This window comes from Falco biarmicus, chromosome 5, assembly GCF_023638135.1.
Source record: "Falco biarmicus isolate bFalBia1 chromosome 5, bFalBia1.pri, whole genome shotgun sequence".
Classification (NCBI taxonomy): Eukaryota; Metazoa; Chordata; class Aves; order Falconiformes; family Falconidae; genus Falco; species Falco biarmicus.
In genome coordinates this window covers 29,766,926-29,791,348 of record NC_079292.1, presented here as the reverse complement: position 1 = coordinate 29,791,348, position 24,423 = coordinate 29,766,926, and the positions used below count along the sequence as shown (strand labels likewise).

The window sequence follows — 24,423 nt, the reverse complement described above, 5'->3', positions numbered from 1 at the left end:
GAGATGGATTGGGAGCTTCGGATGTGGTTGGGGTTGGTGAACTACATGGGTGCCTGTCTTTTTCAGGAGCAAATCCCATCACAGCCATTTCACATTTCACAAAGAAAGCCAAGCCTGGCCCAAAAGGTTCTTTGGCTGATTTTTCCCTGCTGAGGCTTAACTCTGCACAGAATGGTTCTCCTCTGACTGGAGCCATGGGGCAGCCAGAGACCTCCCTTTCCAGGTCTGCATGGTAACGGGGACTTGATGTAAGTCCCTCTGTGCTGTCCTGTGGATTTCCAGGCTGCTAATTGTACTGCTGCAGAACATGGGGAAAGGTTGGACCCGAAGGGAGGAACTGTCTGTGCCAGCAGCAAATACCAGAGCTACAGCACACGTCACTGTTGGCGCTGCTGCCGGGGGACATGGGCAGATGGATGGATGCACGTGGGCAGAGGGAGGAGGAAAGGGAAGGAGCTGAAGAGTGATGTGAAAAAAGGAGATATGGATGAAGGTCAAAAGGAGCAGTAGGGAGGGAAAGCCTGGTCTGAGAAACTTTGAAGGGTCCCCTACGCCCTGTACTTTTCTGGGTAAAACTGCTTGGGGCAGGGGGTTTCTAGAGGTGTGCGTGGGTTGATAAACAGTGTTCAAGCCCAGTCAGTCTGCCTGTGGAAATGTTTTGTCTCTTCTTGCTATGCTTCCCCAAGTCAGGGCAGCAGATGCTAACAGCAAAAGAGCAATTCAATTACATGCTGGCTGAGTCTGGCAGTGATTCAGTATCTGTGTAAGTGGGGTACCCCTTACAGTGTACTTCCCGTGGCTCCCCCAACCTCCCTGAAAACCTCCTTGAACACAGATGCTGTGCTTCTCATTTGCAGTTTTCCTGCCCTGTTTGTCCTTTAAGAGGCAAGGGTGAAGTGGCAGCAAACCCTCCCACCCATTTCATGGGACTTCTAGGTCTGACTGCAGTCTCAGCAGTGATTCACGAGGAAGCCTCAGGACCACTGATTTGGATTACCCCCGAACTCTGAGCAACACACTCCAAATTTTATGGCCTGGGCACCTCTCACCATCTTCACCAACAGATATTTGGTACTTGGGCCATAGTGATAAGGAAAAGACCAAATACATTTCTCTGGAGTTACTAGAGAGAAGCTCCCAAGAAGAATTCAGGGATGATGTTCCGAGGAATCTGAATCAGGCCATGAACAAAGAACTTCAGCCCCTTTGAACAAATTATTTGCATCAGCCCTTGCAGAGGAGAGCATGTAGGAGCGCGGGAGAGCGTAGGTGTTATCTACCCAGGTTCTGGGGAAGACACTCACAAATATTATTAGCATGAATAGGAAGCGCCATGATAGGATGCTCTCTGGGAAAAGTAATTTTGTTCATTAATTACTTGCCTTATCTAGCAACCTTGTTCCCTTTCTCTTGCTTTCTTCTTTTTTAATTTTCTTTAAAATGACTGTAAGTGAATTCAGTGCTGGGAAAGTTATTTTACTGCCTCCTCAGAGACAGAAGCTTGTATTACTCAGGTAGCCTTCAGCTGAATATTCAGGGTTTTTTTCTATCTTCATTTGAAGCCCAGACTTTTATGGGCAGATGGCAAAAGATGGTTCTGGGCAGATTCCTGTGATTTCTTTCTTGCAGACCACCCCAGTGCTCTGGACCGACTGCAGTTCGTTCACACACGTGCCTTTGGCTTAGGTTCTGCCTGCTGCTTCTGATTTTGTGCTGAGATTCTCCTCCTGCCTTCAGCTTCCAGGCTTGTGTTGTGCCTGGTTTATTCAGCAGCAAAAGGAGTCAGAGGGCTTTGATTTAAGGGACAGGGTAGTGGAGACCCTGCAGCTTCAGAGATGTCCTTTCCTTGTGTCTTTGACCCTTGGAGGAAGTGGGAAAGGGTCAGTGGATGAAGGCAGGCCATAGCCATCCTCCCAGACATCAAATGTGTGTTGGCTTTTTTCAGACTGCTTCTACAGCAGAGGATAGTTGGTTTTTTCTAGGGACCTGTGTGTTTCCAGCACATTTGCTGCTAGTCACTGCTTCAAGTGAGTTTGCAGTGTTAGCTGGGAATCAACAAATGCTAGGGCTCATCAGGGCAGCCTAACTTCATGGCGCAGGTCTCGCTGGAAACTGAAGACAATGAAAGTCTAGTTGCCCAGGCTGAAATGCCACCACCACCTGCAGCCTGAGGCTGGGACCCACCTGGAGCCAAGTCCCCAGCCCAAAGTTGTTCAATCCCAGCCATTGGCTGATACTGCGGAGCTTGTTGGGGCTTTTTGGGGTCTCTCTGGACACGACAGCTGTCACAGGAGAAACAGTTTTTCTGTAATGCTGAGCAGTAACAGCTGAGGAGTGCATTTCAACATCACCTTCCACAGACCCCTTCCCTCATTTCCACACTCTCCTCCCCCTGTGCCAGCAAACAATTTCCAATTCTTTATTGGACAAAGGCTCCGTGTTTCCAGGGATTTGCATGTGAAATGCTGTGGTTCATCTCAGGCTTGAATGAGCCATCAAAATGCTCATCAGGGATCTGCCTACAGAGGCAGACACATGTGTACACACAAACCGCTTGTCCGTGGCTGCGCCCCAGTGGTGCGTGAACTGGTGTGGTCCTTGGGCCACCTCTGAACCTTTGTTCATAGGCTGGGGCTGAAAAGCAGGTTGCATTTGAGAGACCCACCCAGCCCCCACCAAGCAAGATTAGCAGGGACAAGACAATCTGCAGCTCTGGAAACTTGGGGAGGGGAGAGGAGGGGAAGGAGAATGGACATGAAATCCCCCAAAGCAGGGGGGAGGGATACTGTTTATGGAGTGCCTAGCTTTGTAGGGCAGGAGATGGAGAAGTAAATCCCTTGCACCCACACCCCGCGGGGCTCTGGGGGTGGGCTTATTCAATAGTTGTGATAGAGGGAGGAGCCCACCTGGGGACAGAGATAACGGGCGGGCGGTGGGATTGCCGTTCTGCAGCATAAGCTGGGAGAGTTATCAGGGCAGAAACTCGGCTTCTATTACCATGCATTAGAATAGATTAGCAGGCAGAGCAATTAGCATCCTCACTCTATTTGGCGAAGTGACAGGGTTGGTGGCAGCAGGCAGGAGACATGCAGGGAAGAGGCAGCTTTGGCAGGGCAGTGATTCCTTCCCAAACTGCTGCCGAAGGACAGAGAGGACTTCTAGTCTTTCGTTGTAGGGCTGTGCTCGCTGGACATGGAAAAGAGCAGGGTTGCACGGGAGCTTTGGTTAGTGGTCTGAACCTTTTTGTGACTCATGATCCCTGAAAAATTGCCCTGAAAAGTTGCAAAGCTCCAAAGAGGGAATTTCTGCTTTCTTGAGTTACCTTTTTCATGCCTCTTTGAAAGAATCCACAGACCTCTGGGTGCCAAAAATACCCCCAGTTAAAACCCCCCACTGCCTTGACTTCCCCAGGCGACCTCAGTGGCCTTTTCCTCCTCTTTGCCCAAAGAGCAGCTTTTTCAGGGAGGAGAACCTGTTTGTCGTTAGAGCCAAAGATGAAAACAAGGGTCCAACTCCTTCGGGTGCATATTACTTTGCTGAGAAAGCATCCCCTCTCACTGCAAGGACAGGTTTCCCAGAAATGATCCTGTACATGATCTCAGATCAAATTTGTCCTTTCCCTGTAGCATCTCCTGCCTTTCTGTTCCAAATGGAGTATCCAGGGCAGTGGATAAAATTTAACTCCTTCATGCCAGGCAAAGCTAGATTTCAGCTATCCTTTGGCAGGGGTGGAAGGCAACTTGGAGGCCAGAAAGAGTAGACAGGGAGGGATGGTTATTCACCATAGAGTTTAAGGTCAATTATGTCTGTGTCTCGACATTTATGGCATTCCTATCCTTAGGACCCCGAGGGAACCTGGAAATGTCAAAACATTGGTAAAACTGACCTTAAACTTTACATGCAAGTGGGACTGAATCTCCTTCTTTTTTTCTAACTCCAGCCAGAAAATTGCTTTGGCTCCAGCAGAGGGAAAGGCAAATTTCAGCTGCTCCCTCCTTCCCCAGACTTCCTCCCCCCTTGTGATAAGGCCATCTCAGGAGACACAAATCTGGCTCTACACATTGGTCAGTCTTTGCCTAAAACAAACCTCCTATTACATCCCCAGATTCCTTTAATTGCTCTGTTCCCATCTCATCCTTCTTTCCAACTGGGAAATCAAAAACTTTTCTCCCATAAAAAAATGAAGCTGTCATATTGCATCTCATCCTGAAAGAGGGACCAGACTAATGAGCCTGATTCAGACCATCACAACCAGATAGCTCAAATCTCCTGAGCCACACACCTCTGTGCCCTGATGTCCCTTTCCTGGCTCCTGTCCCCAGCCCTGGTGGAAAATGCCATTAGCAGGGTTTGGGCTTGGTTTCCAGTGAGCTCCTCTGCTGACCACCTTGCAAAATCATCGCCAACCTACTGGGCTGTCCTCGAGCAGGCATCCCCCCTGTGGCCCCTGAGCGAGGACTAGAGCAGAGCAGGGACAGGAACCCTGGGGTGATGCTGGGACGGTGGGTTGGGGAGACTGCCAGGACATCAGCCAGTGCTGGTTTGGGCTGGCTTTGCATAGACAGAGGAAAACCCAAGTGATGCGGTGATGCCAGAAGTCTCCCTCTCACCTCCCAGGCACTGTAGCCTCCTCCAGCTTTGCCCAGGACACAAATGCTAGTGTGTATAAGATATAAGACTAAAGACTTTCTGTTACTGCTTTTTAGAGGAAATCACCCTTCCCCTCGGGGGCAAGGAAGGCTGCTCCCAGACCATGCCAGCACCCCGCACTGCATTTCAGATTCCCAATTTGTTGGTCTGTGATGAGCTGGGGATGGGGAAGTCTCTTCAGTTTGACCCTTGCCAGCTACTTGCAGGTGCAGCCTGCCTTGCTGTGGACTCTGGCTGGGCTGGGCAATCTCAGATTTCCCCTTAGAGACAAAGAGATGGAAGAAATGGGAAGTCATTGTCTCTTGCCCTGTCTTGCTCCAGTATGGCTGGTACCATCTGGGCTTCTCAAGGTCTTCAAACCGAGACCCAAATAAGATTTTCCTGAAAGTTCCCTTCAGCTTGTCTACCCTCATCCTGAATTTTCTCCTTGCATGTACTGATCCAGCAAGCCTGGGCAAGGAGACCAATGGAGTTGGCAGAAAGGTCAGACTGTGAAGCATGGAAAAGTGTATGAATAGCTTGGACTATGTGGGTGTTCACAGCAACCCTGCACATCTCTGTTCTCACAGAGTCTGGGATGTGCAGGCTGACTGCTGGTCCCTTTGCCACCACCTTCCTCCCCTTTCCCAATGTCCCCATCACCACTCCATCCAGCCCCATGTTCTCTTTTCCCATATCCTATTTTCTGTTGGTTGGACATGAGGAGATTAGGAGACATATGACAACCCTGATGATAAAAGTCACGGGAGGCAGACAAATAACCTGCGAAGAAGAGAAGGCAGCAGGGAGAAATGAAGGGAAAGAGCTAGAGACATGAGAAAAAGTTGGTAACTTTGTCCAAGCTGAAAACATAGAACTGTGTGGAGTGGGATGGGGCAACATCTCTGTCCTGCACAAGCTGAGGACCCCAGTGTGAGTGACCCGACACCACAACAAAATGCCTAGCAATGAACAGGTTAGGGAGGCAAATATGGGTGCCAACATGAAGCCTGTGTCCCATCAAAATGTACCATCCTGCCCTGGTGACCTGTCCTTGCTGGGGTGAATGGGGTGTGCACTGGTTCCCACCTGCCACCTCAAGTTTACCAGCACAGGGGGAAAGTGGAAGGAAATGGTGGCTGGAATTATTCTGTCAAAGGGTGAGTGAATTTTTCCCCTGTGGGAAATGTCACCCTTTGGAATCAGAAAGGAAAACTGAAATGTCAAAACCTTTTGCAAAACAGCAATGACTGCAAATTACCTGTTTGGAGGTAGTGGAAGGGTGTCATTTCAGTTTGCTGAGCTGACCCAAACCATTGAGCTGTCTCACGGTGCCACCCCTGACCCTTGGCATCAAATATAGGTGCCTCATGTCCCTCTTCTTCCCTCAGTGGCCAGGTTGAGTCTTGCAATGCAAAAGCAGTCAAAAGAAAACTCCATGCATCAAATGGTGAGGCTTCTTTGAAAAGAATTAATTTGTTTGGATTTTATTTCTGGGAATTCATTTTTTTTTTAATGGCAAGTTTATTTTTCCTGAATAAAAAAGTTGTACAATGTGCTAATTGCCATTTGTATAACGCACCCACCCACCCCCATTCTGAGTAGCAATTTCTGATCAGATCCAATCACCACTCTTTTGTCTTGAAAATTGTTTTTAATTGACAAAATTGCAGATAAGACCTTTTCCATTGCCAGAAAACTGACAACATTTTTAAAAAATCTTGTATTAGAAAAGTTGGACGTTTTAGTCTGTTTCTGGGAAAATTAAAAAAAAAAAAAAGAAAAGAAAAAAGAAAAAAGAAAAGAAAAACAAAGTATCAAATTCTCCTTTTTCAACAGCTATGGATATGACCAAGAAAGGCTCAGTCAGGACTACATGCTGGTTTTCTGACTGCATTATTTCCACCTCCCTACAAAAAAACAAAACAAAAGAAAACAAAACAAAACAACAAAAAAAACCTTACAGTACAGAAACTTTTCTCCTTTAATTTTCTCCTCCCAGGACTATCTGTCTCTGTCTATTTTGTCTGTCCATGGTGCCAGTTAATATGGATTTCAGCAGCGACCACCAGATCTGACTAATGGTTTGAATTAGCAGAACAACTTTCCGCCTCTCCTGGAAGCCTCACGGCCCCAGGCCATGGCATGGGTCTGTGGAGCACCTGAGCACCTAAGACCCTGCAAGCCTAAATGATAAGAGAAACTCACTGTATGATCTTACCAGGGTTTTGCATGTCTTATAAAATAATTACTACTGGAAAGGCCAGGCACAAAGACCACTAGTGCCTTTTGAATGCATAATTTGCTATCTCAGGTGATGCTAAGAGCTGCCTTGCTGGCAGGTGTGACTAAGGGAAAAGCCCACACAGCTCATGGGACCGTGGCGTAGTTTGCCCTTAATGAATGGCCAGAGAGAAGGCTAGAGATCTTGGTCTGTAGAGCTGTCTGTGCATCATGTGTCTCCATCCTGGTGAAAGAAATGGGAGTTGCAGAGCTGCAGGGGTGCTCTGGCTCAGGTCCTAAGAACCTCTGCAGCTCTACCAACCTCTGAGCACCCTGCTTGGGAGGGGAGAGCGCACCATCTCCTTCCTTTCATTTCCCTTTGCTAAGAAATCAGGAGTCACCCAAAGCAAACTCAGGCATTTCAAGCAGTGGTGGGATGGAGAAATGGACAAGAAGGGGCAGAGAAATACCCCCCTTGGAGGCACTTGTCCCACCCCACTGCTCTCTTGAGGGATGGCTTCAGATAGCACTTCTTGGCATCGCAACTGCCCTGCTCCCTTCCTTCTGCAAATAGCACCTTTTCCCTAGTTTTCTCCCTGTTCCTGGCTTCTACACGGTTGTAAAAGACCTTCTTTCCATCTTCAGCCTCCTGAACCAAGCTCCATCCTCTACAGACATAGTGATGACAGCCTCTTTATGACCATTAGTTCAGATCCCATGAGGTCTAGATGGTAAAGGCACAACACCAAGGTGGGAGGAAGGGGAGGTGCAATGCTCCAGAGAAGTATGAGTGACTGTTCAGGCTAAACCGATAGGATGGGGATGAGGGTCTGCAGGACTGTGTGGTGAGGGTGCAGCAAGGATCAGGACCGCACTATGCTGAGCATGGGAAAAACAAAGATAGAGCCAAGAGGAGGCCAGGATGCAAAATAGAAGTCATGTGTTTTGTTCTAGGGTATTTTGTGTGTGTGTGCAGGCAGTTTTGTTGGATTTTTTTCTGCAACAGGATGGTGGAGATGTGTCTTCACAGAGAGGCAAAGGCAAGTGAAGGCATGTGCGTGGCACATGTGCCCTCTGTCAGGCTGGCGACCCTGCCATAGAATGATCGGTTTTCCCTGCTGTGCATAGGGAAAACAAAGAGCTTGCAGGTGGAGGAGTACCCCACTTGACCCTTCTTAAACCTGTTCTATCCAGGTGAGTGGAGCTTTTGGGTCTGTGCTCAGCCTCTCCAAAGAGTTCTGGGCTTCAAATTAACCCTCCTAACCTTGGACGTTTAGGGACAGACCCTTGGGGTGGTGGAGTGAGCCTGGGCTTGGTTTGACCAAGCCCTAGCAAGGCAGAAGAGCCCTCAGCGTCTTGGTGCAAAGGTGGAATAGCACCTTACCCCTCTGCAGCCTGTGTTTGCAGAATGTGGCCTCAGCAGGTTGCTTTAGGTCCCAGGTGGCAGACCTGGGATTTAACCATGATCTCTTGGGTCCCAAAACAAACTCATCTTCAGGAGACCTGGACTTTGCTCTTCTCTCTGACATGCACGTGTCTTTGCCTCCCTTTCCTGCTGCTGCGTGGAATGTTCAAACCTCACAGAGGTATCGTGAAGTTTAATTAGCTCCAGGCAAAGCCCTTTGAGATCCTCAGATGAGAGATGCTATAGAAGCGCAAAGTATTAATTTAACATTATTGAAATAATTAGTTAGTGGATAGTGAGCAGAGGGTTAGCGTTAGCGGTATTTATTCTTAATGGGAGATGAGGAGGAAATAATATTCCTCATGGTTCAGTGGTAGGAACAGTTTCTTAGTGTTTGCACTAATGGTTTGGACAGAAGCAGGACACTTGCAATTGTTAAAGATGCAGCTGATAATGAAATAGCAGGTGTTATTAAGACACACAGAGAAGTGCTGTGTCTACACCATAATCTTATGCAAATAAGTTCAGGAGTAGAATATGCTCTTTTAGGTATCTTAAGTATAATGTGATGCCACTGGGTGGGAGTTACACACCAGCTAATTATAGCATGAATAGCACTGAATTAGGTTATATAGCAGTGGAAAGTGATCTCAGCATATTGACAGACCCTGCGTGTTAAAGTTACTGCTATTTTATTAAAGCCAAATAGTTATTGGCAGCACAAGATATTTTTTCTGCGTAAGCCGTAATAGACGCACCAGATGAGAGCACAGCAGAGTCCCAGCAATCTCCCAGGGCCCAAAGTACATGCTGACTCTCAACAGAGACAACAGAAATGATTAGCTGGGGTTGGGATATTTCATTATCCCTTTCACAGTCCAGCTGCCGAGTGCAGGCAGCTGCCTTCCAGGTGACCACTTTTCTAAGGCAGGCACTTGTGTCTGGAAGTACTTATTTACTAAAAGTCCCATTTGCCTTTATTTACAATTTGCTGAACTTACTTTTTGGGCTGCAATGTCCCCTCTGGGCAGCTGCCTTCAGTGGCTGGGTGCTTTGCCACGTTTCTTTCTGTGTTTCAGCCAACACCATTCAGGGATTTGAGAGACTGCTGCTGGAGGGCGATACTTAGCACATGCTGAAATAATTTTCTCTGCCGTTTCCCCCTTCACTCTTGGGAGAGGGCAGAACATTTTTGGCAGTGCAGAGGAGGACTGGAGGGAGGTTATTTTATGACAGGTAGGTACCTCTTTCTGCTCCCCTGAAAATCCACCACATTTTGCCTCTGAAGACCCCCAGTTGCAGCTGCTGGGCAGACACCTGGGAGAGCATGGTGTGTAGACCCAAAGGATGCTCCACATGCTCCAGCTCAGGATAGATAAGGTGGTTAAGGAAGAGGAGATAGGGAAACATGGGCAGAGTGCTTGGGAGAAGAGCCCCCATCACTCCTTTCTATGTGGACAAACCTGCAAAACCCACTGGCAGGTGTTCCATCCCTTTAGTCTTGATTTATACAGCAGCTGTGATCAGTTACCTGGGATGAATTGTGTTGCTAGCTCAAGGAACAAGTCTGTGACACTGACTCAAGGGCCTGGACCCCGCTGGTGAGCCAGAGCAGAGCTGGTTTGGTTCACCTTGGCAGAGCTCCCCCATCACCAAACTCAAGCACCAGGCAGGGTTGGTTGTTTTGGGCTTTTTCTCCCCTCTTTGCTTTATTTGAGAAATTGCATTGAAAAAGCCAAAGTCAAAAGTTAGGAAGTAGCAGCACTGAGGTCACCTGTGGAAAAAAGGAATAATAATGTTAGATCCTGTAATTAAAGTCTGGCTTACAGTGTGTTAGTGCAGGAAGCAGACACAGGAGTGTAGAAGCTACTTCCAGTCTGGTGGTACCTAATTCCTGAGAGCCTGACACTTCAACCTTAACATTATATTAAAACCAGGCTTAGTTCGGTTTGATTTTTCATCATTTCACTCTTTGGATGGCAACACACAAGATACCAAGGCTGCAAGACACCAGTGTAATATAGGGTGAATTTTTGGTCTGAAGAGTTACATGTCTTATATGTGTATAACCAATAAATAGCAAGATAAGATGCTGATTATTACATTCCTGCTCAGTGGTGGGACTGGGAATACAAACTACATTCCTAGATGCTTCACCTATACCCATGTGTTGTCCTTCTGTGCTAATGTGCTGGATGTGTTTGCAACCTACTGCACTGTCACACTTGAACAGAGCCCGGGTATCTGCCCATTTAATTTCAGAAAATCCAGACATTTCTGTTGTGCTGCAGCTGAAGGAAATAAATGGGAGGTAGCAGGACATCTTGAAGAGTTTGGGTGCTTGCGTTTTGACACCAAGCCCAAAAGGGTTTCTTTCCAAGCTTTTCTCAGGAGAGTAGTTCCCATGGCCTGCAGAGCTTTGATGGGATTGCTGTGTCTATTTGTTTTATAGAAGTGCTTATAAAAATCTCAGGGCAGCTTTTTGCTGTGGCTTTCATTCTGTGATAGGGGACTTAAAGTTTTGGGAGTAGTTAGTCAGCTATCCATCCATCCCTCTGGAGACTGCACATTTTAAATTCCTGATCTAGCATGCGGCAGTGCTAAAGGAGACCTAATGGGATGATGGCTCCTAGGGAACAGAGAGCGGGAGCTGCAATGCTGCTCTTGCATTCTCAAATCTGCAAAGCAAACAGAGAGCATGCTGAGAATGGTACAGATCTCTCTTTATTACTTCTGCCACTGGAAATACAAAACTTTCCTTTACCAGAAAGAGGGAGCAATATGAGTTTTAAATTGGGGTGTTCATTTTATCTAGCGTCAGCCACTAGAGACAAGCCAAGCCCTAATGTTTTAGGCTAGCCCTCAAGCTCTGTAGCATCCAGGCTATGTAGGGTATATAGGGTTGCTTTTGCATGTTTTGCTGTAGAACTCCATCAGCAAATCCCCATGCACATAGGTGCGATCTCTGCTCCAGGGAGCAAGGATGTTGAGGGGTGATCTTGGAGCCGAGCCTCCAGCAGCCCCCATGTGCTCTCACAACTAAGACTCTGAAGTCTGGGAGTGGGTGAATAATTTAACATCCACACTTAGTCTTTATAGCTGATTTTAATGGGGGGTAATAGCACTGCTAATAACAAAATCCATTGAAGACACCCTGTGCAAGTCCATAACATCAGCTTAATGGCAAAAGGTAATTGGCATGCAGCTGAAGCTGTCCTTTTGTATTAACCCTGTGGATTTCTAGGCAGACATCTTCCTTGAAGCGATGGCCTCGGCAGCGCATGTGGATAAAATACAGATGTGTTTTATGTTAAGCAGATGCAAATTGGGATTGAAACAGGGCGCACTGCTACCAACGCACATTGCTGGCTTGTGTTTACACCGGGCAGATAAGGCAAGAGACAGAGACAGTGTTGGAAGCACTGACACTTAGCGCGTGGTGTAAGCTTCATAGGCTAGTGCAGCCCAGGTGCTGTGCAGCCACCACTTTCACTGAACTGTCTTTGATTAAGAACACGAGAATTTTTAAGATTCAACCCTGGGCACCTCTAGTCAGGCACTTTCAAACCAGATGCCTAAAACTCCTTAATCTGCCAGGGACGACTTAGCTGCTGCTGAGCAATAGATTGGAAGGCTGCCTCTTCGCAGCAGAGAGGTATCAGCAGCCCAGAAGTACCACATATGTGCAGTGTTCTCAGCAGGGCCAAAGAGCCTGGGCTACCCACAGCTACTGTGAGAGGACATCCCTGCCTAAGATGTGTCGCTGCCATTGGACCGAACAGTTTTCAGGGCTGTGGGTTTGCCCAAGGGAAGGTTACGCTGTCCCTATGTGGGTAGAAAGATAGAGCATCTCTACAGCTGCGCATTCTGCCCAAGGCATGGGGCTTTCACCCACCACCCTTTCTCCTTTCATGGTGTCCTTGCAACACTCCAGCCTGCTGAGCAATCCCATGGCTGCTAGCACTCAAGTCAGGGCACTCCAGGGCGTGGAGCTCTGTGGTTTTCCCGGCTAGTGCAGTCCCAACGGGTACAGTGTTGACTTTCCATGCAAAATGATTGCTCGTCCCATGTCCCAGGGTTGTCCTCATCCTCTCAGCCTGGCTTTGTATTAACTCTGTCTCTCTCTGTTCCCATTTTCTCAGGTGCACGAGGAAGGAGCGGTGTGAGCGCTCCAGCGAGCCTCGGAGATTCGCCTCGGAGATGAAGCAGTGTGTCCGTCTTACCGTGCATCCCAACAACATCTCCGTCTCCCAGTACAACGTATTGGTGAGGAACGTTAATCCTTGCCCCCCTCAGATTTAATCTACCCATGCAGTCTGACAGCCCCAGGTATGTACAACCTGGATTGTTGTGGGAGTGCATGAGTGGGAAGGACCAGCAGCTTGATGCAAGAGGTTCTCCAGAGTCCATTTACTTCCCCAACAACTTTCCTGGCACAGAGAAAGACTTGCCATTGGAACACATTTTGGCCTTGGTTGTTCCCTGCCTAGAAGTGTGGAAAGAGGCTTCCCTGTTTTCTGTGAGTAGCGGAGGGCAGGTCTGAAGGGACTCTGTGCCATGCAAATGTTGTGTGCACCCAGTGTAGTTGTTTACTTCCCTGGAAGAGGGATTTGTTTATGGCTGGGCATAGACCTTAGGCAAAGGAAAACCTTATCATGGCTAGAAATTACCTTGTAGAAGGAGGACAAGTGAGACATACTATGAGTTGGTTCAGTAAGCTCCAAGTTTCCAGCACCTTGGGTGGAAATGTCTCCTTCTTCAGCCACCAAAACCTCCACCCTGCCCCAGCTCCAGCCCTAATTATGCAGAGCAGAGAGGCAGGATGCTATGCAGAGGAACCTAAGGCTCCCGAGGTTCATGCTATCTCTTGTGACCTTCCTCAGCACGAGGTTTAACCTTTATGGCATCAAACTGCTCAAGTCAGCAGCCAACAAAGCCACACAGTGAATACTGGCAGAGCAGCAGATGATCTTGATAATTTTCTGGGCTTAAGGCAAGAAATCTCTGTTGAAGATCTAACCAGCTTGTGGTTTCTCTCCTGACCCATGACCACAGTACCCTATGTGGTGAGATCCTAACATGCTCTGAGGAGGCAGAAAACCGTTTCATTCAGGCTACTAGAGCTCTGTCTTTTTGACCATACTAGTTTGGGTTGGAATTAAGGTAATAACCCAGGCCCAAAAAGCTCCATCTCTGGATGAGTTGGTCACTAGCCCCACACCCTGAAAGGTCTAAATGGAACTGCTCAAGGTGCTGCTGCCAGATGTCTTCCAGGTGACAGGTTTTGGGGGTACTAGGGTTTCTTCAGTGCTAATGAAATCAGCCTTCCAAAGCCTGCATGTCCAATCACTACTGCTTTGTTTCAGCATCTTAACTTTGCTGTGACTTTACTTTCCTAGGCTTCAGACAAAACTGATCTGAGACATCTAAAGTCCTTTGTTCTTCTGGGAGTTCAAGGTTTCTCTTTCTTATTCTCTCAGTAGTCATTGAATTCTTTCATGTTGGAATAAATCCTGGGGGACTAGCTGGCTCAGGGCGATTGAAAATGATAACAGAATAAAAGACCTTTCCCTCCAGGTTACTTCCAGGGCAAGACAACCCAGAGCTGCTGGGATCAGAAGTTGCCACTATCTGACTGTTGCCCAATAATCTGCATGAACATTTAGATGGGAGTCTCAACCCAGTCTCAGATAAACTGGTGACTAGGTCATCCACAGTCACCACAGATAGTCTCTTGGCAAACCAGGGGGAGACCACCAATGAAAGAATAGCAGGTGGTGTCTTTGCTGAGTGTCAGTTGGGTTCTAGCAAAGGGTCAGTCATACTGAGTTCTTGTGTACAGAGGCAGAGAAGCTATCTGTATGGCCAGTCAATCTTTTAAACCTTGGGCACTAACAAGGACTTGCAAAATTGTATATGAGCCTGTTTCAGTCCAGGGCTGCTGCTCTGGGGTCTCTGGGAAGAGGTATGTGCTGGGGGAAGGTTCCGTTCTTCCCTCATTATAGCAGCTCCAGAGCAGGCATGTGGGATGTAGGACTTCTTGTCTGTTCAGAGAGTGCACTGGCTCATAACATTTGTGGCCAAGCACTACTGGTCTATCCACTGGTGTCATCTTCTGCATGGCACACCTTCATTCTGCATCATCCAAGCTCAGAGTAAGATTTGTTAGGCAGAGTAGTTTCCCCTTCTCCATTTCTAGCAGGATATTAATGAGCAGGGAGAATGGATTTAGCCTGAGTGCTAAATCCATCCAACTCACCTAAGCTTTTTTCCTACTCCCCATCCAAGACAAAAGAAATCACCTTTCCCTTTGCGGTTATCCTTGCCCAGAAATGAACATACTCTCACAAAAGCTTTATGTCAGTCAGAGCCAAGGCCTGTCTGCTCAGCCTTTCTCCCTGACGGTGCCTAGTGTGAAGAGATAGCTGCAAGTCTTCTCTAAGTGAGGAAAACAGTGTGTGGGGAGCAGTAAGCATTATGTTATGTTGTCATCCTCTCCCGCTTTGTCACCTGGACTGGCCTCCTCTGTTCTTTGTGCTGGTAGCAACAACACTTCAGCATGTGTTTATGTCTCCCTTCAGTGGCTGTCACCTCAGAGGGGGCCTCAGCTAGCTCACGGAGGAGGCAAGTCTGGAGACCATCTGCATTTGTGCCTGCGTCAAGTGGTTGGCTGTAGTGTTTGGTCACAAAAATGCTAAATTTTTACTTACTAGGTCAGCAGCAGGTGATAGAAGTATTCTGGGATGCCTGTCTTTGTTCAAACATGATCTGGTGGGTTAGGCAGGACCTTCAGTGATGGAGAGCTGTGGTACAGGACCTTAGCTGGTCTGGGAAGTTGGCAGCATGAGGGTCCTTCTCCAGAGAATGAACATGGTGGAAACCATCTGTATGATCCTTTTTTTTATGACCATAAGCAATGATAGACCAATGCCAGTGGGTGCTGTGAACTCTAAAAACATGGGCAATTCCTCCTTCATAGCTTTTTTTTTTTAATGTATGGAGCCCCAGTAGAGAAAGTCCCCAGAGCCAACTGCTTCTTTGGTGGGATGGGCAGGAGAGGTTTGCTGTGCCTCTAGAGACAGTGTTTTTTTGTGGTGGACTGAAGGCTGTAACTAGACTCTCCTTACACAGGAACTTGGTGACAGAGCGCTCCCCCATCTGCTGATGCTAGGAGAGCAGGCCGTAGAGAGTTAGACTGGAGTGCTACAGTTTCTCTGTAGTCTGCAGAGTGCCTCTTGTGAGTAGCAGTCACCTTCCTCAGAAACCGCGTGCCTTGGGAGCCGCCAAAGCCCTGGTCTTCACGGCTGGCTCCAACGACTCCCTGCCTAACCTTACACTTGCATGACAGATAGCGAGCACTCCCTCCCCTCCACTGACCCAGCCAGCACTGGGATGCAGTGCCGTTGTCCCTGCATAGCCACGTACCACTTGTGTCGGCATCAGCATCTCATCCCCTTCCCCCTCCACACACACATCCCTCTCCTGAATCGCTGCTTTCTGTTGAAGGAGGATGCTCTCTCTAGCAAGAGGCTCTTTGTCCAACCTCTCCAGTGTAATTCTCTCCTGCTGGCCCAGCTCTGTTTTTTGGCTTAGTATTCTCTCTTTTCTTTTTTTCCTTCTTCTATCTCTTCTTTCCTCCTTCCATCTTTGCTTGCAGCTGGTTTTGGAGACATACAATGTCCCCGAGCTGTCAGCAGGAGTCAATTGCACCTTTGAGGACCTTTCAGAGATGGATGGCTTGGTGGTGGGCAGTCAGATCCAATGCATCTCGCCAGCTGCCAAAGAAGTACCCCAGATCATCACAGAGAACGGTGAGTATCCCACAGCTCCTCCATCTGCAACTCTTTGTAGAGGAATGAAGCTGGGTTAATTAACACTGATAATATACAGCTGTGGGCTGGCTTCAGGGGCGGTGGGTTGGCTGATGTGGGTAAGGTGCAGCTGTGGCTGGTTCCTGCTAAGTAGTTAAATAGCTCTGAGGGGGATGGAAGAGGAGCTCTGGATGAAGAGAGACCTGGAAGAAGCAGAGGGAGGGGAGAGAGTGCCCTGGGTGGAGGAGAGATAAGGAGAAGGATGCAGCAGAGGCAAGAAGCAGGGTGGACTGGCCTGAAGAGGCTGAAGAAACAGCACGGGCAGTAGATGAACTGTTGAAAATTTGTGGGGGATTGGTGGCCGTGCTGGGGCAAGGCATGGGAGCTACTTATTGAAGTTAACCTGGGATGGGATGGTAAAAGCCTTGTTGCAGCCAGCTAGTTTTGATACTGCTGCAACACCTCTTCTCCTTCCTTTCCTCACCACACACCCCTCTCTGTCCTGCTTTCTCCCAAAGCGGAGTTTGGCTTGTGGGAGCCTGAGAACAGTGTATTGCAAAGCACAGGGAGTAGGTAGGATGCTGTGCCAGCACTAGCTGGTAGAGCTGTGCAGCAGCACTTTGTAGCATGGGATGTGTATGTGTGCACACGTGTGCAAGCACTGAGCTGCAGTACCAGTACCTGCATTAAGGTGCTTATGTGTGATACTGTGTGCTTTCAGACTGCCACCGAGTGGCAGTTGCATATATCTAGCAAAGACAGGAGATGGATGTGGGATATTTGTGCACCTTTTGCCCAGGTTGATGTTATACAAACCAGGGAATGAGGCTGGATGTACTCTCAACACATCCCATCCTGTGCAGTGGCTGTAAAGTCTGAATGATCCTGGCTGTAAATTCATCCTCCTCCTCCCAGATTTAGATCTGTATGCTCAGTTCCTTGTCTCTGTCCCCATCTTTTACCGCCTTCAGCTGCTCCAGGTTTGCTGCTGGTTCCCTCCCTCAGAATGGTCCAGCACAGAAAAATACCTTATCTCCAAGGATGATTTCCCACCCCACCCCCCATCACCCCTCCAGCTTTCTGCTCTTTTTGTTTCCCTGGTCTGACAACTTTTCTAGGTACTTTCAAGAGCACCTGTGGCTCTTTGCAGGGGCTTGCTATAAAACCCTCACCCCCATCAATCACCCCAAAAGATGCAGAGAGTATGCTGCCGCTTTTGTTGTTGGCTTCTTTGAAAATTCAGCATAAGGTTTGTTTCTAAGGATCCTCAGGCCACAGAAAATGAAGTGACACGAACTGTCACCATGGCCTCCGCTCTCCCCAAGCTGCACACAGCTGTGTATGCTCTCCATTGCGGTCCCAAACCAAGCCCCTGGAGGGATGTTACCATTTTCAGGTCCCACTGATTTATCAGTCATGTATACCTATCAAAAAACGTGCCAGAAACTATTTACTTACTATGGACATCTGTCCCAGACCAGGCTCTAATCAAGCAGCAAACAAAAATAGCAGTGGAAGGTGGAGGCAGGACAAAAGAGATTTATGTGCAGGTTGGTTTTCAGAGGAGCTGGGCACCTGCAGCTTGTATCGACTTCAGCAGCTGGTGCTCCACACCTCTGCAAAGACCAAGTTCTCCATGCATAGTGCCAGAAACTGGATTTGAATCAAAGAATGTGTGGCTCTGTAGCGTGTTTGATCCCTGAGGCCATCCAATCCTCACATTCTGTTTTAAAATATATGCAAGATGCTGGCAGAGTTGTTAAATACAAAGCAGTTAACAGAGTTGTCAAAGCCGGCGGCAGCAGATGGGCAGCAAAGTTGAGCACTGGCAGCAAAACATGTTTAGTGAAGTGTATGGTCTGTGCGTGTGTGTGCATGCCTGTAGGTGGGGGAGCGTGCACGTGGCTGCACGCCGCGATGAGCTGTCAAGTTTGCTTTGGCCTGATTGATTAATGAATCTTTCAGGTGAGGAGGAAAATAATAGAGGTGAAAGGACCAGCCAGGTTGCAGTCTTGAATTAAACATGGTCCCTTCCCCACCAAATTACTGCAATTACTGCACCCATTCATTACCCACAGCTGATGGGTTCTGAACAGGGCTTTTGGCCTTGTGGGAAGAGGTAGAGGTAATAGTTGACTGCCCAGCATGGGAGCAGTGGGAAAGGGGATGAGGAGATGGTGTATAGGAGCTGAGGTGCAGGCTTTGCTGCAGGTGGAAATGGATGGATCCTTCTGGAAGGAAGGCTTGTGGATGTCTCTCACACTGAGATGGGTTCTTCGTAGCCAAAGGCTGGGGTGAATGGACCTTGGGGTGTATGGGGTGAGAGAACCTGGAGGAACTGTTTGCGTGGAGCCTTCCTGTTCATCAGCATTTCCCAGGCTGCAGGTAGGGAGCCCCTACCCTGTCCTCACTGTTATGACATTTATCATCCTTGATCATTCCTTCCTCCTGCTTTCTCAAGGTATAACCTCTCTTTTGGGGACAGGATTTGGAGGTGGCCTTTTTCAAGCATAGCTGTCCTGAGTATTGGGCTCTGTTTAAAGATCTTAAATAGTGACAGTGAGGAGAAAGTAGATCTCTCTTTATGCCCTTAGGAAAACAGGTATGTGTATCCTTCAGGTGCTGTATACACAGGCCACCGATGGCTGGGGCTAGCAGTCAAATCTTCTGAGGGCATCAAATGAACCACCAGCAAGGAAGAACTTTAAGGACAGTACTCCATTTTAATGGCCTCCTAATTCCAGACACCTGCATCCTTTCTTCGAGCCTAGCTTTCCTATTTGATGACTTCAGTCATTTTATTTTTTTAAATTAGTGAGGTATGGTCTAGACCTGTTGTCATCATACAGGCCTGGCTCTGTTCCCAGGTACGATAATTTTCAGTGGTGAAGACATACTCCATCACCCTAGGACCATAAGAGGGGGGATGTGCTCTAGAAGGATTTTATTGCACTTTCTACATCTATGAGGATAGACTAGCTAAGGTACGGTATGACAGCTTCAGGTTTGGACTGGTGGCACGGCCAACAGGGCTTAACTAGGCTAACAAAGCAGTCACACATTGATGTGTCTATTTTTTCCCCAGGAGACCATCACATTGTCCAGCTTCAGCTCAAGTCCAAGGAAACGGGTATGACCTTTGCCAGCACCAGCTTCGTCTTCTACAACTGCAGCGTCCACAACTCGTATGTTCATTTCTTTTGATACTTACTTTTCATTCCACTTCTGGATCTGCCACAGAACCCACTGTTGACTGGGGCAGGTGTCCCTCAGGAATCTGGTTAGGTGTGGAGGTGACCAGCGGTCAGGATCAGTTGTGTGATAGTCAGCACGGTGGAGTCCTTCCTGAGAAGACCAGGAGCAATATGGTGACCAGTTGTCCTGCTGATAAGCCTCGTTTGCAGGAAGACATTCTCTTGAGGATTGCTACATACTCGTGTCCCTCAGGCAGAGGAGCATCACAGTAATGGGAGTTTGCCACAAAATTGAGTCAAAGAGCCATGACCTCAGCAAATGGCCCCCTCATGTTCCTATCAAGCATTTTTTCGTTGGATGGTTGGATCCTGCCCATACATATGCACTTCCAACCCTCATCCATGCTCTCAGTCCCACCAGTAGGAGCCTGCCCCAGGTGGTTAGCATGGGCTTGGACCCTCAAATGTGGAAAGACAGGAGTTTCTGGTTCCTGCATGACACGAACTGAGCAGGGAATACGCAGCTGATTCCCCCAAGACCACCTCTTCCATCCTGTGAGCTCCTTTTCTGCCCTGCACCCCACTCTTCTGGGGTTTAGCTGGCACCAGGAACTGCCCCACTGGAGTGGGTCTGCAGCTTTCCTGCAGAAAGATGCTCTTCCGGCAGGTTGATCCACCCTTGAGCAAGGCTGAGCGGCTCTGTCCCTACTACTGAGCCATCAGAAGTGCCAAAAGCAGATAATTACTGCGGCTCAGCAATTCACAAGGAAAAGCAAATCCTATTTCCGTGTTCCTGCTGCTTTGACAAACAGTGTCAGAAAGCAAGTGTTGGGGGGGAGAGCATGAGAGATGGTGGTGTTAAATATTTATGGCATGTTTTGGTTTCTTACTTGACAAACTATAATACACTATCCATTTTTAATTTGATGTATCAGAGCAAGCACTTGTTACCAATTTGAGGAATAGCTTGCTGTACCAAAGCTGAGAGTGGATTGGAGTTGAGCGAGATTTCACAGAGGCAGGGGAGAGGGTGTGCGTCTGCCTGTTGGGTTCAGCCAAGCTCTACCACAGGCAATTTTTTCACTCCTGCCCATTAAAACCCCACTGGCACATAAGGGCCAGGAAAACTCCCCCTCCCCAAATCCCCTCCAGGTACTTTAGAGCCTGCAGTTGCATGAAGGTCTCCAACAGTGTGAGTGACCAGAGTCACTACCATTCAGTGCTTGTTTTGTGTAGAGAGCTTGTTATGGCTCAGTTTGGTTGCTGATGAGCAGACATCTTATTAAATTAAAAAGTATAATGTAGATGTAAGTCAGTGCTATAACACAGCCAGAAGTGTTTGTGGCTCTTACTCTCCAGAGTCTGTGGGGCATAGGAGAGCAAAACTTTGTAGGATGGAAGGAATGGCTCTTTCACACAGTCTGAACAGGTGATGTCCTAAATATGCCCTCTGCTTCCCAGGCAGCTGGCAATACAATAGTCTTTCCTCCTCTGCTGAGATGAAGAAAAAATACAGTTAATATATTTGCACCAGCCTCATCATCCTGGGCAGGACTCACACTAATAAGGCTGTGGGACGCAGGAGAAGAAAATCTCCCACTTCATCCTTGGCTTTCTGACTTCGGTGCATCACAGTTTGTGTCTGGCCTCTGTATCATGTATGATAGTGGGAGGATTAGCCGGATGGGACTGCTGGTGCACAGGCACCGTGGCATGGCAGCAGGGAGGCACCGATGCTTCCATGGGCATCACTCCTCCTGCTAGTCCCTCCCTCAGCCACCTTCTCATGATGTGTTTGCAGCTCCCAGGGCGCTGGTGCAGTTCACTGTGGAGGCAGCAAGGCTGTAGCAGTGTCCATCCATCCCCTGATCTTGTATTTTTTGTTACGGGCAAAAAAGGGAATGCCTTTTATGTATGAAGCTGAGAACTTGGTGACAGTCTGGTTAAAAGTTGTAACAAGGCAACCAAAATCCTTCTATTTATTATTATTCTAGTTACAATGATATGAATGCAATCTAAATTATCTAATTCATATGAGACACCTGTGATCACAGTGACAACCAGATCAGGGCATGCAAGTCCTGAACCAACCTGATGGTGTTGGACCAGATCAGAGCCTATGGCCTTCTGCTAGTGGTGGCAAAAGCAATGTTTACCAGGCTATATTTTCCTCTGAGAAACACTATTAGTCTTATGGTCTGTCCTGTTGGCTGACAGGCCCCTGCTGGCCAAATGACTACTCTTTCTCTCTATTTCCAGGTGTCTGTCATGCGTGGAAAGCCCTTACCGGTGTCACTGGTGCAAGTACCGCCACGTCTGCACTCATGACCCCAGCTCTTGCTCCTTCCAGGAGGGACGTGTCAAGCTGCCCGAGGTAGGCAGGGGCATAGGGCACGTGTCATGTACGTGGGCTGCTCAGGGCTGATGTCACCCTTTGGCTGGGGTCAGACCAATAGTCCAGGATGCCTTCTCCACCTCCCATCCCCTCCTCTCCCTCTACTTCTCACTCGCCAGGAGACCCTCACCTTTTCCTCTGCAGATAGCTCCTCTCCTCTCTGCTCTACCAGACACCCAGAGAGCTGCCATCTCCCTCCGATACACTACAGGCAGTGCGTCACCTTGGAAAGTCTTGGCGACTGGAAGGGACTGTGAGGAATGGGAAACACTGGGCATGCATCTCCTCCAGGGGAGGAGGTCGTTACTAAGCAGATACCCTGAGACGCTCACATACGGGGAAGATTTAGGGCTATGCCCACCGTGTCAGTGGATTTCAGCTGGGCTTCGAGCACATCTGTGGCTTCATGGGTTTGGTGCCTAATGGCCAGTGATTCCAGCTGCCTCCAGATGAGGCTGGGGGATGCCTCATTGCCAGTCGCTGAGCTGAACTGGGCCCTGGGGCTTAATACAGAGCTGGCTGCTGCGCTGCAAATGCTGTCTGGCTCGTATTGTAACTAACGAGCACTTGCAGACAAGTGGAGCTCGGGAGAATACAAATAGGAAGCCACTTAATTACTTCCTGGTCAGGAGCCGTCTAAAAGCATCCTGGCCTGTCTGGTAAATGACCTGAGATGGCTCGTTGTTTGCCTGGCCCAAGGGACCAGTACCCATTAAGAGATCTGATATCTGCTGAACCACGGGGCACAGAGGCGGCTGCTGAAGACTCCAGCAACGTGTGTCACATTCAGAAGATGAATGTGAATGGAGTAGAACCTCCCCGCGCTGCCTGCTGGGTCTAGTGTCTCTAATGTGGCCCCCCACCTACCCCCAGCCCATGTCCCAGACAAGCCAGTTTGCTGGACCAAATGACATGTGTAGTGTCTTCACACTCCTATGGCAACCCCCGTTCCCTCCCACCCCTTCCTCATGAGCTGGTTGAGATGTCACATATGTGCTGGTTGAGGTGTCCTGGAGCAGACATCCTGAACTGCTGTGGCATTAGGACAGGTCATAAATATGCGTGAGCAGGGAGGTTGCCAGTTCTTCATCTACCAGGCTTCAGATTTTGCTGTAAACCTGCTAGAAAACTTGCTGAGGAGCTGGAGAGCTTGACACCTTCTGCTCAGTGGTGATGCGGTGAAGGAAGGCAGCCCAGCGTTCAGCCCTTTTGGTAGGCTATCCCAGCCAGACAGGCCCTATTCCCTCACGTGTAGCCTTGGCAGACCTGGCCAGTCCTGCTGGCTGCAGGTCTCTGTGCCTTTCACTTCAGGAGCTGGAGGGACCTCAACCTCTTGCTCAGGTGGAATTCCTTGGGCTGCTTTGTCTCAGCTTCCTGCTGTGCAATACCACCACCATTTACCTCCTCTGGCAGACATCTCTGGTGTGTCTCATGTACCAAGCACGGGACCCACCTTCCTAGTTCCCGCTTCTTCTATCCTCCAGCCCCCTGCCCAAAGTGAAACACCTACAAATCTTAGTGCATCTCCTTCTTCCTCGACCCCCATCACATCCTTGGTATTTCTGACACTCACTCCAATTGGAAAGGAGATCATGAGAAGCTCTGCATCACCCCAGTTCCTCAGGGAAGGGACTGAGGATGGCATAGCCCCTGGTCTTTACTGTATCTCCTCCAAGATCCAATCTCTGCAGAACTGGGGAGGAGACAGTGGACTCATCCTCTGCAGATCTGCCTATTTTAGCACACCTTTTCCATCACTGCTTTGTCACCTCTCACTCGTTTTGTTTCTGAAAGGCATCCTCTTCAGACTAGGAGACAGCTTAGTCTGGGGAGTTTTGTCTGTCAGCAGAGATTGCTCTTTCTCTCTTCTATCCCCTCTCACAGAGGATTTCCTGCTGAGCTTCAAATGCTCCTCTCTGATCTTGCAAAGCTGCTCTGTGCAATTTGCATGGCAGCAGGGAGAGGCACAAACTTGACCTCAGAAGACAACTATTGATCTACAAGGCAATGGCAGCATCATGCGACACTGTATGTTACATCGGCCGTTCCTAATAAGGGCTGCACCGCTGTTGGCTTCTGCAGTAAAACCATGTCTGGGCACAAACCTCTTTCCCAAAGGGCACAACATTTGCCAGTCAGCTGTTCAGCTCAGGAGCTGGTTTTTCCTGTGTGCTGTGCAGAAGAAACATTTCTCAGCACTGGAACAACTGGACAGTATCTGCAAGGATAATGGCCTTGCAAACCCCAAAACTTTCAGAGACAGCTTTCTGCCTGGCAGTGTGAGAAATGCCCTGCAGCTTCAGGGTCCTTCTCATTGCCATTGGTGTGTTTGTGGCCCTCAAGGACACTTGGGCAGGGGAAGGACAGCATCATAAGTGCATTCTGACAAACACAGATTTACATTCGCTCTGTGGCCAGAAAGGCTTTGTCAAATGACACTTGGAACAAATGCTGCCTATATCTCTTATGCTTCTCTTGAGAAGACATCTTCTCACTGACTCATCCCTCTCACTGAAATTTCTACTGTCTATTTTTTACTTTCACCTTTCTTTCCTCTTCTCTCCTTTACCCATGACTATTTGTTGAGTGAGTTCTTTGAACAATGGAAACCATTTGGTATGGAAGCCAAGCCTGGCTCCTCATTGCCCATCCAGACCTCCACCCACTTCCTGATGACATGACTCACAAGGCTGACAGGACTAAGGTCCATTTCCAGAATTCTCAATGCCATCTTCAGTAGTGCTCAAAATGTACCATCACCTTGAG

The 24,423-nt window shown here is 48.5% G+C and overlaps 1 protein-coding gene across 2 annotated transcripts in view; it reads left to right on the top strand.

Moving 5' to 3' along the window:
• The window catches only part of PLXNA4 (plexin A4), a 455,447-nt gene that overhangs the window by 327,131 nt on the left and 103,893 nt on the right, over positions 1-24,423 (top strand). For both annotated transcript variants that reach the window (XM_056341131.1, XM_056341132.1), the window contains exons 6-9: positions 12,400-12,523; positions 15,915-16,068; positions 19,154-19,253; positions 21,522-21,636. In XM_056341131.1, the coding sequence (XP_056197106.1) occupies positions 12,400-12,523; positions 15,915-16,068; positions 19,154-19,253; positions 21,522-21,636 (493 nt within the window). The remainder of the gene's footprint in view (positions 1-12,399; positions 12,524-15,914; positions 16,069-19,153; positions 19,254-21,521; positions 21,637-24,423) is intronic.